The sequence below is a fragment of the Mobula birostris genome, chromosome 21 (assembly GCF_030028105.1).
Source record: "Mobula birostris isolate sMobBir1 chromosome 21, sMobBir1.hap1, whole genome shotgun sequence".
Classification (NCBI taxonomy): domain Eukaryota; kingdom Metazoa; phylum Chordata; class Chondrichthyes; order Myliobatiformes; family Myliobatidae; genus Mobula; species Mobula birostris.
In genome coordinates this window covers 37,788,348-37,800,791 of record NC_092390.1, presented here as the reverse complement: position 1 = coordinate 37,800,791, position 12,444 = coordinate 37,788,348, and the positions used below count along the sequence as shown (strand labels likewise).

The 12,444-nt window shown below is 40.9% G+C and overlaps 1 protein-coding gene across 1 annotated transcript in view; it reads right to left on the bottom strand.

Annotated features, from left to right (window-relative positions):
- Window positions 1-11,903, bottom strand: part of fra10ac1 (FRA10A associated CGG repeat 1) — a 48,257-nt gene extending 36,354 nt beyond the window's left edge. Inside the window, exons 1-4 of the mRNA XM_072239325.1 lie at window positions 11,835-11,903; window positions 5,195-5,274; window positions 2,095-2,190; window positions 1,462-1,507 (exon numbers count right to left, since the gene is read on the bottom strand). Of these exons, the coding sequence (XP_072095426.1) occupies window positions 1,462-1,507; window positions 2,095-2,190; window positions 5,195-5,274; window positions 11,835-11,870 (258 nt within the window). The 5' untranslated portion in view covers window positions 11,871-11,903. The remainder of the gene's footprint in view (window positions 1-1,461; window positions 1,508-2,094; window positions 2,191-5,194; window positions 5,275-11,834) is intronic.
- Between the last annotated feature and the right edge of the window lie 541 nt (window positions 11,904-12,444).

Below are 12,444 nucleotides of genomic sequence, written 5' to 3'. Positions count from 1 at the left end.
CATGAACTGTTCCAATTTTTGTTTCATAACAGTAAATGCAATATTAAAGAGAATATCATCAACATCTGTGTTTGAAAAACACCATCTGGATTCAGCACTATTTCAGTTCAATTATTATATCAGTGCTCTTTTATTCTGTTCCAAAGCCAGAATTCTGACAATAAACAAAAGATGTACTCAAGACATCTAAATAACAAACAAAACCTCCATGCCAGCATCAGCTATGAGAAGGTTAACACTGCAGAGCTTTTATAGCAACGCTGATGAACATAAAAAACAACTGATTAATTGTTCAGATAAAGAATCATATTTAGATCAATAACACTCTGACCTAATGGATATTATGTCTCCTGGTAGCATATTGTTGCAGCATGTTCGTTTTCCCACTGGGAAACTGATAATGTTTCTCATCTCTGAATTGCAATGACTGACATTATATAATATGGTTATGCCTTATTATGTAATGAGTGTTTTCCTTGAACTTCTCTCAGCCTTATGGACACCAGTAAACTAATACTCATCATAGTTACAGTGGACCAGATCTGACCTTCTGCCTGCAATCCCTTCCCTCTGGCAATCACTGCTTAAGAAGAGGACAACTTGTCTGACTAGATCAGAGAGGTGAGTAGATATCAGGTGGGGTACCGCAGAGTAAATTTCAGATGGAGATTTGGCCTCTGACATTCAGTGTACATTTACGCAAATAGTTAACAACTATCCATTGAAATGTAATTTTGAAAGGTTATTTTTTAAAATATCAGCTTACTTGCTGATAATTGAAAATTTGAAATCCAAGTAAAATAAATTAAATATACACCCTCCCCATCTGCAGACTTGGAATTCCTAATAAATGAAGATTTCTAACCTGGCACAGTATCAGAACAGCAATCCAGCCATGTAATTCCGGGAAAGCCCAGCAAGACTGGGCTCCAGTGGTGGACTCGATGTGGAGTTTGGACAGAGCAGCAGCTAAGCCAGAACTTTCCTGCTAAGATAAAGAAGTGCTTCTCCACATGCCATTTCCGATCCTGACAATGTCGAATCCAAAGCTAACTTCTAATTTTCTTTAAGGTCACAAAATTATCAGTCTCCTTATCTCAGGACTTTCCTCAGCTGATGACTTTCCCAGCTTGAAAACACAAGCATGTCACTACCAAATTTTTTCCAATACCTTTCCCCTTTACAACATTGTTGGCATCCTACAATAATCTTTCACTATAGTTTCTTAAAATAAAATTCCATAAAGCAGTTGGATAACAACTTCATAACTAATTTTTACTCTAGTCTTAGAATATATATTTTTAAATCATACAGTCTAATTACAACTGTAATGAAATTTTTGAAGAAATATGTTATATATAATGATTTTGTTAGTTTTATTTTAAATATAAACTCCTTGCTAAGCTCTTTCCCCATTCACTACTATGCCTTCCGATAGCTGATCTCTGATTTCAAGGATACAGCATCCATAGCAATAAGATGGAAACGTCGGTTTCTTGCTTCTTCCCTATTAAAAAAAAAATAACATTTCATGAAATACGAAAAGCAAATCTTACAGTTATATAGCAAAAGAAAGGTCATGAGGTGCTTTTCAGCCTCAGGACTTCCAAAACTGTTTCATAATGAATAAATTAATTGATGGATAATCAGTTTTGTATTCAAATATGGATGCCAATTTGTGTACTACAATGTCACAACACAACCATACCTTCATATTCCATGGATAATACATATTGTCCCACATACAAGACCTCTACAATAGTGTTGCAGAATCATTCACATCTAGCTACAATAATGCCCATGGCCTAAACTTGAAAAATTGCTGTTATTCTTTGTCTATGGATACTGCATCATAAGGACAAAAGGTTTCAGTGATTCATGTGACAAAATGGTCCAAATCAAGATTTGCACAATTTACTGTAAGGGTTGCAAGCTGATGTTATATTTTGAAAGCTACATACTTCTAAGATGCTCTTTCATTTATTTGGTTAATTTGTCGGAGGTGATAGCAATTTTTCCAAGGCAAATAATTTATTGAAGTTACAACATCTTAAAAATGTACTTCTTATCAGAATTCCTTTAAAATGGTTTTACCTGTCCCCTTCCTGAGCTGCAACTTGCTTGTGGGGCAATCGGGTGTACTTTTCCTTTTGAAATGGCTTTTTAAGTATCGTAGCATCATTTCTTGTCCTAGAATTTAAATTGCATACAGTATATGTCAAACTATTTAATGCATAACAATTAAGACAGATTACATTAAAATAAAGAAATTACAATCAAAACTCTCAACACTAAATAATTGTTACAAAAACTCCAGAACCACTTGAGAAGTGTACCTTAACAGAAAACCATTGTAAGCACTAACATATTCATACCTATAGCATTTTCAGCTCAATAATTGAACTAGAAACAAATTCTAAGGCCATATTAAATTGGGTATGTGCTTGAATGAGTAATACATAGAGAATTATGGAACTAATGCAGGCAAGTGGGATTAACAAAGATATATAGTGGCATGATGTGAAGGAAAAAAGGATGACAGGAATGAAGGTAGGACCGATTAGAGATAAAGGTGGGAAGAAGTGCCTGGAGGCTGTGGAAGTGAGTGAGGTCCTCAATGAATACTTCTCTTTGGTATTCACCAATGAGAGGGAACTTGATGATGGTGAAGACAATATGAGCGAGGTTGATGTTCTGGAGCATGTTGATATTAAGGGAGAGGAGGTGTTGAAGTTGTTAAAATACGTTAGGATAGATAAGTCCCTGGGACCTGACAGAATATTCCCCAGGCTGCTCCATGAGGCGAGGGAAGAGATTGCTGAGCCTCTGGTTAGGAGCTTTATGTCCTCGTTGTCCACGGGAATGGTACCGGAGGATTGGAGGGAGGCGAATGTTGTCCCCTTATTCAAAAAAGGTAGTAGGGATAGTCTGGGTAATTATAGACCAGTGAGCCTTCCATCTGTGGTGGGAAAGCTGTTGGAAAAGATTCTTAGAGATAGGATCTCTGGGCATTCAGAGAATCATGGTCTGATCAGGGACAGTCAGCATGGCTTTGTGAAGGGCAGATTGTGTCTAACAAGCCTGATAGAGTTCTTTGAGGAGGTGACCAGGCATATAGATGAGGGTAGTGCAGTGGATATGATCTATATGGATTTTAGCAAGGCATTTGACAAGGCTCCACATGGTAGGCTTATTCAGAAAGCCAGAAGGCATGGGATCCAGGAAGTTTGGCCAGGTGGATTCAGAATTGGCTTGCCTGCAGAAGGCAGAGGGTCGTGGTGGAGGGAGTACATTCAGATTGGAGGACAGTGACTAGTGGTGTTTCACAAGGATCTGTTCTGGGACCTCTACTTTTCGTGATTTTTATTAACGACCTGGATGTGGGGGTAGAAGGGTGGGTTGGCACGTTTGCTGATGACACAAAGGTTGGTGGTGTTGTAGATAGTGTAGAGGATTGTCAAAGGTTGCAGAGAGACATTGATAGGATGCAGAAGTGGGCTGAGAAGTGGCAGATGGAGTTCAACCCGGAGAAGTGTGAGGTGGTACACTTTGGAAGGACAAACTCCAAGGCAGAGTACAAAGTAAATGGCAGGATACTTGGTAGTGTGGAGGAGCAGAGGGATCTGGGGGTACATGTCCACAGATCCCTGAAAAGTTGCCTCACAGGTGGATAGCGTAGTTAAGAAAGCTTATGGGGTGTTAGCTTTCATAAGTCGAGGGATAGAGTTTAAGGGTCGTGATGTAATGATGCAGCTCTATAAAACTCTGGTTAGGCCACACTTGGAGTACTGTGTCCGGTTCTGGTCGCCTCACTATAGGAAGGATGTGGAAGCGCTGGAAAGGGTACAAAAGAGATTTACCAGGATGCTGCCTGGTTTAGAGAGTATGCATTATGATCAGAGATTAAGGGAGCTAGGGCTTTACTCTTTGGAGAGAAGGAGGATGAGAGGAGACATGATAGAGGTGTACAAGATAATATGAGGAATAGATAGAGTGGACAGCCAGCACCTCTTCCCCAGGGCACCACTGCTCAATACAAGAGGACATGGCTTTAAGGTAAGGGGTGGAAAGTTCAAAGGGGATATTAAAGGAAGGTTTTTTACTCAGAGAGTGGTTGGTGTGTGGAATGCACTGCCTGAGTCAGTGGTGGAGGCAGATACACTAGTGAAGTTTGAGAGACTACTAGACAGGTATATGAAGGAATTTAAGGTGGGGGCTTAAATGGGAGGCAGGGTTTGAGGGTTGGCACAATATTGTGGGCCGAAGGGCCTGTAATGTGCTGTACTATTCTATGTTCTATGTTCTATGATAGTTGGCATAGATGTGGTGGGCTGAAGGCCCCAATTCTTTTGTTGTACAGGTCTAGGACTCTAAGTTAGCATACATAAAAATAGATATCAAGTTTTGTCTGATAATATTCATGGGAGTGCATTTGACATTTAACTGTATACAGGCATTTTATCCACATAGAAGATGCACAATAAATACAATCGAATAGTGGATGTAACAATTCTGGAAGGAAAATATATTCTAACATCCTACCCTAATACATTAGCTTTGTAGAAATATCTGCTGTTCGTTACCAGACTAGTTTTAAAAGATAACATTCAAATGTGAATACTGCCAAAATTAATAAGCTTAACCTTTGCACAACATTCTCTATTTTCAGATGTCCTTTCTAATTCTGTACATTAGCACTGTTAAACTGCATAAACATTTACCTCTCCCCCCCCACCCCACCAATCCCAGTCACATACCGAAGAAATTACTTTTCTATTCCTATTAATAGCATTGTCATTTCTTTTCATTCCCAATCCCCAGGTCACTGTTTCAAACAAACACCCTATATACCTGGATATCAGTGCCCTTCATTCTTCCTGTTGTCATTTTTTGATATTGTATTTTATTCAGTATCTGTAGAAATTTACCATCTTTCTTTGTGGCAGAAATGATATTATAAACTACCGCTAAGGTAAGCTGTATGTTTCACTTACATGCCATAATTTACGTTATCACTTCTGTCAAGGCAATGTCTTCTATGTAAAAGTTATGTTCTTCATTTTCAAATAATATTTCTAATGGAAGTGTTAGATTGCTCTTAGTTAATTGACATTTAAACAACTAACAAAATAAATACTTGGAGAAAATGTAACTCTTGCACAATGTTCTAAGATAAAGGGCAATTGTAATTTACCTTTGACTTTTACAATTGGATATCTCTCCTTCATTTTCATCATCACTGAATTCTGAGTCATAACCCCCAGCACCATGCTCCTGTGGACAAAAGAAAATAATAACCATGGAACGAACATGTACACCTAATTTCAAGACATAAAATGTTTCAGGATGGAAAATGCTTGATAATTGTGTTTATATTTTAGGATTTAGAGAAATTAAAATTTACTGCAGAAACAGAAACCTTTTTGGTTGATAAACACTTCCATTCATAGCACCTTCCTGCTCTTCATTTTATTATCCCCCAGAATTTTACCCCTCTTCAGTAGAAATCTGATAATCCTGTATATTTGGGACATTGATGGTAACTGACCAGTGGACTTTCTGGACTATTGGATGTCATGTGGAGTCTAGGACCAAAAGGCATAGAAGGACACATATCAAAGTTGCTGGTGAACGCAGCAGGCCAGGCAGCATCTCTAGGAAAAGGTACAGTCGACGTTTCTGGCCGAGACCCTTCGTCAGGACTTAATGTTAGTCCTGACGAAAGGTCTTGGCCTGAAACGTCGACTGTACCTCTTCCTAGAGATGCTGCCTGGCCTGCTGCGTTCACCAGTAACCTTGATGTGTGTTGCTTGAATTTCCAGCATCTGCAGAATTCCTCGTGGAGGCATAGAAGGACGTCCATTTAGAACAGAGATAAGGGTAGTGAATCTGTAGAATTCATTGCCATGGGTATCTGTGGAGGGCAAGTTACTGGGTATACTTAAAGCGGACATTGATAGGTTCTTGATTAGTAAGGGTTTCTTGACTACACAGAGAAGACAGGAGAATGCAGTTGAGAAGGATGGGATAATCAATCAGCCGTGATTGAATGATGGAGCAGACTGAATGGGCTAAATGGCCTAACTCTGCTCCTATATCTGATGATCAACACGGACATATTGGGTCAAAGGATCCATTTTCATGCTGTACTACTCTAGGAAAGATGAAGCTCTGTTCTTCTATCTCACTTTGAGTTCTGTTGCAACAACATAGATGCCTAAAAACAGAAAAGTCAAAATAAGAATTGGATGAAAAGTCACAGGTCAAGATTAAGTTTGCCCTTTCAGATTAAACCAGCCGTTTTATCTGCATTCAGTTTCTCCAATATAGAGACCACATCATGGTCCAGTGCACAGCAGTGTAAAAGACTATAGAGAATGGTGGATTCAGTCAGTTCCATCACAGGTACAGCTCTCCCCACCATCACAAAATTTTTGCTAATTTAAGTTCCCTGTAACTTATGTTTGTCATGTAATGTATTGCGCTGCTGCTGCTGAAAACAAGCTAATTTTCAAGTCTTATACTTTTCATTTATACCCGGGGTATGTAATAAATTTGTACTTGGGAATTAATGAGGTGTTTCTCAGGCTGCGTTTGTGCATTTCAGCATTTGTGGTTTCATTGCTTTTCACCTCCTAGGGATTTTTTAATCTTCACTGACCAGGGAAGAAATGCTAGCTGAAAGGTTCTTATTCAAGAAGGACAATAGGTGGAAATGGGCCTTCGAGTCCAATGTCAGTGATGGGGGAAGATATTTGACAAAATGTGAGGGGAAGAATTAATTTATAGATTTAGATTCAGATTTATTTATCACATGTACATGGTTCATTAAGGTTGTTATAGTTGAGGTTGGTAATGGGGACAAGCTCCCACTGATTATTAAATGCTCCCATGGGATGCATCTAAAGTAGTCTCTGACAACCAAGTCCAGCTCCTGGCCTTCACTTAGCCTAGCGGAACTGACAGGTGAAGGGGCAAAGGCGGGTTACTGGCGCCTTAAAACCAGTCACTTTGGGTAGGTGGGGTTTGTCAGCCATGGTTGGCAGCTCATCTAGGAGAAGGAAAACTGATTTCAAACCCCTGTTGCCTTGCGGCTATAGAAGGCTTTGGGACTAAACCCTGAAAGAAAAATCTGGAGCTGCAGTCATCCAGCTACATTGAATTCAACGCTGACTGGCAACTCCTATGACATTGCTGGTACCAAAGTGTATTGGTCTCTGCCGTTCCTTTGGGTTCATCAGCTGCATGGAGAGGGGGAGCTTGCTACATGGGCAACAGCTTGCTCTTCATATCGTACTGCCTTAGTTTGCATACCTAGACAGCTAGGACGCAATATCCATAGTCAACTCTGACCGACAGAGGCTTCACATGGAAACGTAGTGAAATATGTTGTTTGTGTTAACACACCTAAGCACGTGCTGGAAGCAGCCTACAAGTGTCACTACTCATTCTGGCACAAACATTGTATGCCCACAATACTCAGCAGAACAACACAGAACTCGACAAGCAAAAAGCAGCGAGAGCAGAAGAAGTCCTTTTTCTTTCATCCCACACAAACTTCTGGACTTCTGATCGGCCTTTGGACTTCGATATTCAGTATTGAATCCTGGACTAGCTAGTAATGGGACCCCAAACTCCAGACTAAACCTAATGCTAATCGTAAATCCGCTCTCTACACCTAAAACCATCCCTACGAATTCACTGCGAAGGCAGGGATTAATCAAGGATAGCCAGCATAATTTTGCTGGGGATAGATCTGATGAGTTTTAATTTTTTTAAAGAAGAAATGAAACACATCAGTCAGGGCATTGTAAATGATGTAGTCTACATGTACTTTCAGTAAGATCTTTGATAAGGTTCTGCATGAGAATCTGGTCAGGTCACTTGGGGGTCAATTACAAGCATATTATGCTTTTGCATAATCCATTGTTAATAGCAAGATAATGTGCAGTAGGCCAGAATATACAAAATAGCACAAGAAAACCTAAACAAGAATGGTCACAGGCAGAAATGGCTAGTTCTGATAAAGAATGAAAGAAACAGCAATTTACCTAAAGTTGGAGAATTCAGTATTAAATACAGAATATGTGACACCTCATAAGACCATAAGATATAGGAGCAGAACTAGACCATTTGGTCCATTGAGTCCGCTCTGCCACTTCATCACGGCCGATCCATTTTCCCTCTCAGTCCCAATCTCATGCCCTCCCTCCCCCGTATCCCTTCATACCTTGACCAATCAAGAATCTATCAACCTCTGCCTTAAATTTACAGAGAAACTTGGTCTCCAGAGCTGCCTGTGGCAACGAATTCCGCAGATTCACCACTCTCTCTGGCTAAAGAAATTCCTCCTCATTTCCATTCTAAAAGGATGCCCTCTATTCTGAGGCTACATCCTCTGGTCTTAGACTCTCCCACCATAGGAAACATCCTCTCCATGTTCACTCTATCAAGGCCTTTCACCATTCGATAGGTTGCAATTAGGTCACTCATAATTCTTCTGAATTCTAGTGAATACAGGCCCACAGTCATCAAACTCTCTTCATATGACAAGGCACTGAATCCTGGAATCATTTTTATGAATATCCTTTGAACCCTCTCCAGTTTCAGCACATCCTTTCTAAAATGAGGGGCCCAAAACTGCTCACAATACTCCAAGTAACGCCTCACCAGTGCACTGTAAAGTATCAACATTACATCCTTTTATCTAACAGTCCTCTTGAATTGAATGCTAACATTGCATTTGCCTTTCTCACCACAGACTCAACCAGCAAATGACCCTTTAGGGAACCCTGCCCAAGGACTCTGAAGTCCCTTTGCGCCTCAGTTTTTTTGTATTTTCTCTCCATTTAGAAAACAGTAAACCCTTTCATTTCTTCTACCAAAGAGTAGGATCATACAATTCCTGACACTGTATTCTATCTGCCATTTCTTTGGCCATTCTCCTAATCTGTCGAAGTCCTTCTGTAGCCTCTCTATTTCCTCAAAACTACCTGGCCCTCCACCTATTTTCATATCATCTGCAAACTTTGCAATAAAGCCATCAATTCCATCATCCAAATCGTTGCTATATAACACAGACCCCTGTGGAACACCACTAGTCTCTGGCAGCCAATCAGAAAAGGTTCCCTTCATTTCTATTCTTTGCCTCCTACCTATCAGTCACTGCTTTATCCATACTCAAGTCTTTTCTGTAATACCATGGGCTTGTAACTTGTTAAGCAGCCTTATGTGCGGAACCTTGTCAAAGGCCTTCTGAAAATTGAAGTACACAAGGTCAACAGATTCTCCTTTGTCTATCCTGCTTGTTATGTCTTCAAAGAATTCTAACAGATGGGTCAGGCAAGATTTTCCCTCGAGGAAACTATGCTGACAATGGCTTATTTTATCATGTGTGTCCAAGTACTCTGAAGCCACATCCTTAACAATCAACTCCAACATCTTCCCAACGACTGAGGTCAGACTAACTGGCCTATAGTTTCCTTTCATCTGCCTCTCTTCCTTCTTGAAGAGTGGAGTGACATTTGCAATTTTCCAGTCTTCTGGAACGATTCCAGAATCTAGTGATTCTTAAAAGATCATTGCTAATGTCTCTACAATCTCCTCAGCCACCTCTTTCAGAACCCTGGGGTTACACCATCTGGCCTAAGTGACTTATCTACTTTCAGACCTTTTAGTTTCCCCAAGTACTGTCACCCTAGTAATGGTAACATCATACATTTCATGCCCCCGACGCCTGGAGCTTCCACCATACTGACAGTGTCTTCTACAGTGAAGACTAGTGAAAAATACTTATTCATTTCGTCCACCATTTCCTTGTCCCCCATTACCACCTCTCCAGCATTGTTTTCCAGTGGTCCAATATCTACTATTGCCCCTCTTTAACACTTTATGTATGTGAAGAAACCTTTGGTATCCTCTTTAATATTGGCTAGTTTACATTCATATTCCATCTTTATATTCTTAATGATTTTAGGTGCCTTCTGTTGGTTTGTAAAAGCTTCTTAATCCTCTAACTTGCAAGGATATTGGACCCCCTTGGGTTCAGGTGTAACCCCCTCCCTTTTGTACAAGACGTACCTTCCCCAGAAGAGATCCCAATGATCCCTAAATCTGAACCTCTGCCCCCTGCACCAGTTCCTCAGCCATGCATTCATCTGCCTAATCATCCTATTCTAACCCTCACTGGCATGTGGCACAGGCAGCAATCCAGAGATTACTGCCCTTGAGGTCCTGTTTTACAGCTTTCTATCTAGCTCCCTAAAATCTCTCTATAGGACGTCCTCACCTTGTCTACCTATACAATTGGTGCCAGTAGTACCAAGACTTTTGGCTGCTCATCCTCAGCCTGGAAAATGCCGTGGACCCGATCCGAGACATCCCTGACCCTGGAACCAGGAAGGCAACATACCAACTGGGTGTCTCTATTGTGCCCACAGAATCAAGTCTCACCTCCTGCTTGAACTCACTATAAGAGCTTTCTTCTACCATCCCTCCCCTAACTTCGCTGCTTCTGAAAACAAATTTGCTTTTCTCTCTTTCTCAGTTGTGACGAAGGATCCCAGACTGTAAGCATTTTGTTTTGCTGCCTGTGTTCCTTAGAGTTTCCTGCATTTTCTATTTTAGTTATATCCAAAATTGGCTTAATAATAAAATTCAGAGGGTATTGGTGGCTGCTCTGTGAATGGAAATCTGTTACCAGTAGTGTATAACAGGGAATAGTGTTGGGATAGCTACTAATTGTTATGTATATTAAGAATTTGAATATGAATGTAGAAGGTATGATTAGTAAGCTCGAAGGTGACACAAATTGGTGGTCTGTTGAATGTGTGCAAAATAGCTTTAGGATGATACTCACAAGGAATTCTGCAGATGCAACACAAACGAAATGCTGGAGGAACTCAGCAGGTCAGGCAGCATCCATGGCAGGGCAGAGCATTGGCAGGTGGAATTTAATCCTGATAGGTATTAGGTGAGGACTCAACAGGCTACAACGTGCACAATGAATAGTAGGGAATATGTTGGAACAGAGAACCAATATTCCCTAAAGTGACAGACACAAAATGCTGGAACTCAGCAGGTCAGACAGCAACTATGGAAAGGAATAAACAGTTGTTGTTTCAGGCTGATACCCTTCATCCCTGAAGGTGGCGGCACAGCTTTCATTAGGCAGAGCGCAGAATGTAAGAACCAGATGTTATTGTGCAACTTTACTTTGCCCACAACTAGCATACTGTGTGCAGATGTAGTCATTCCATTATTGGAAGGATGTAATTGCACTGGAGATGATGCAGAGAAGATATTGCCTGGTCTGATGTGGTGTGTTTCAGACTTAAAGTTGATAGAAGAGGGTTGTTTCACTTGGGAGTAGAGAAGGCGTGGGTGGGTGGAATGTGATGGGGGTACACAAAATAATGAGACACATCAATAGTGTGAATAGTAGGAAACATCTCCATAACACAGGAGTCTAAAACCAGAGACTATAGCTCTGAAGCAAGAGGTATGGAGGGGATACGAGGAGGATTTTATTGCACACAGTTGGCTGCATGACGAGACTCGCCTTTAAGAAATACGCAATCACAGAGTATAGGTTATTGGCCACGTACTGGTAAACGGAATTAGTATAGATGGGTATTTAATATCAGCAGCATCGCTGTCAACCGAAGGGCCTGTTTCTGTGTTGTACGACGATGAATTTAATAAACTTGAATTACACTTATATTTGAACGAGGAACTATTCTATGCGATTCTGTCATTTTACGAGAACGAGGGATTATTTTGCTATCTCGTACTCATTCCCAGCCCCAACCCCGAAAACGATTTAACTCTCAGACCTGAACAAGATCGAATTTCGCCCGGCGGCCGCTCATCTTCCCTCCGAGCTCAGCGCCGACTGGCCGCCGGTGATGACGTCACAAAACGGCGACACGGAGATACCCGAACGACTCATCGAATCAGTGCCAGGCATCGCTGACCGAGACCTACATGGCTGGCAAAGTCCCCTGAGAAGCACGGCAGTCTCCTTAACCTGAGAGTCGTCTAGGTGTCCACTTCGCTTCATAGAAATCCCCGCACGCACATGTTTCTGTATATGCGTTTTTGAGGATAATGGGATCATCTTTGAATCCAGGGTCCACTTTGCTTTGTAGACCCAGCTTTTTCTTTGCTGTACATTTCATTTTGTTTATGGAGAAGACTGCGATCATCTTTGAATCTTTTCGCCTGGAAATCATTTATTTAGGATCTGATGATTTCCGATTCGACAATTTTGGCGCAGTCGGCAAGGATGATGATGAAAAAAAGTTTGAAAATTCTTAGAGCAAAGGAGGAACTTTTAGTGGGCACTTAATAGGAGGCAAGAGCATCCTCCATCCCTGAATTGTAGGATAATTCGTCTGATTCTGCCTTCCTATACCATCTGAAGGAAGTTTTAAGAGTGAGAAG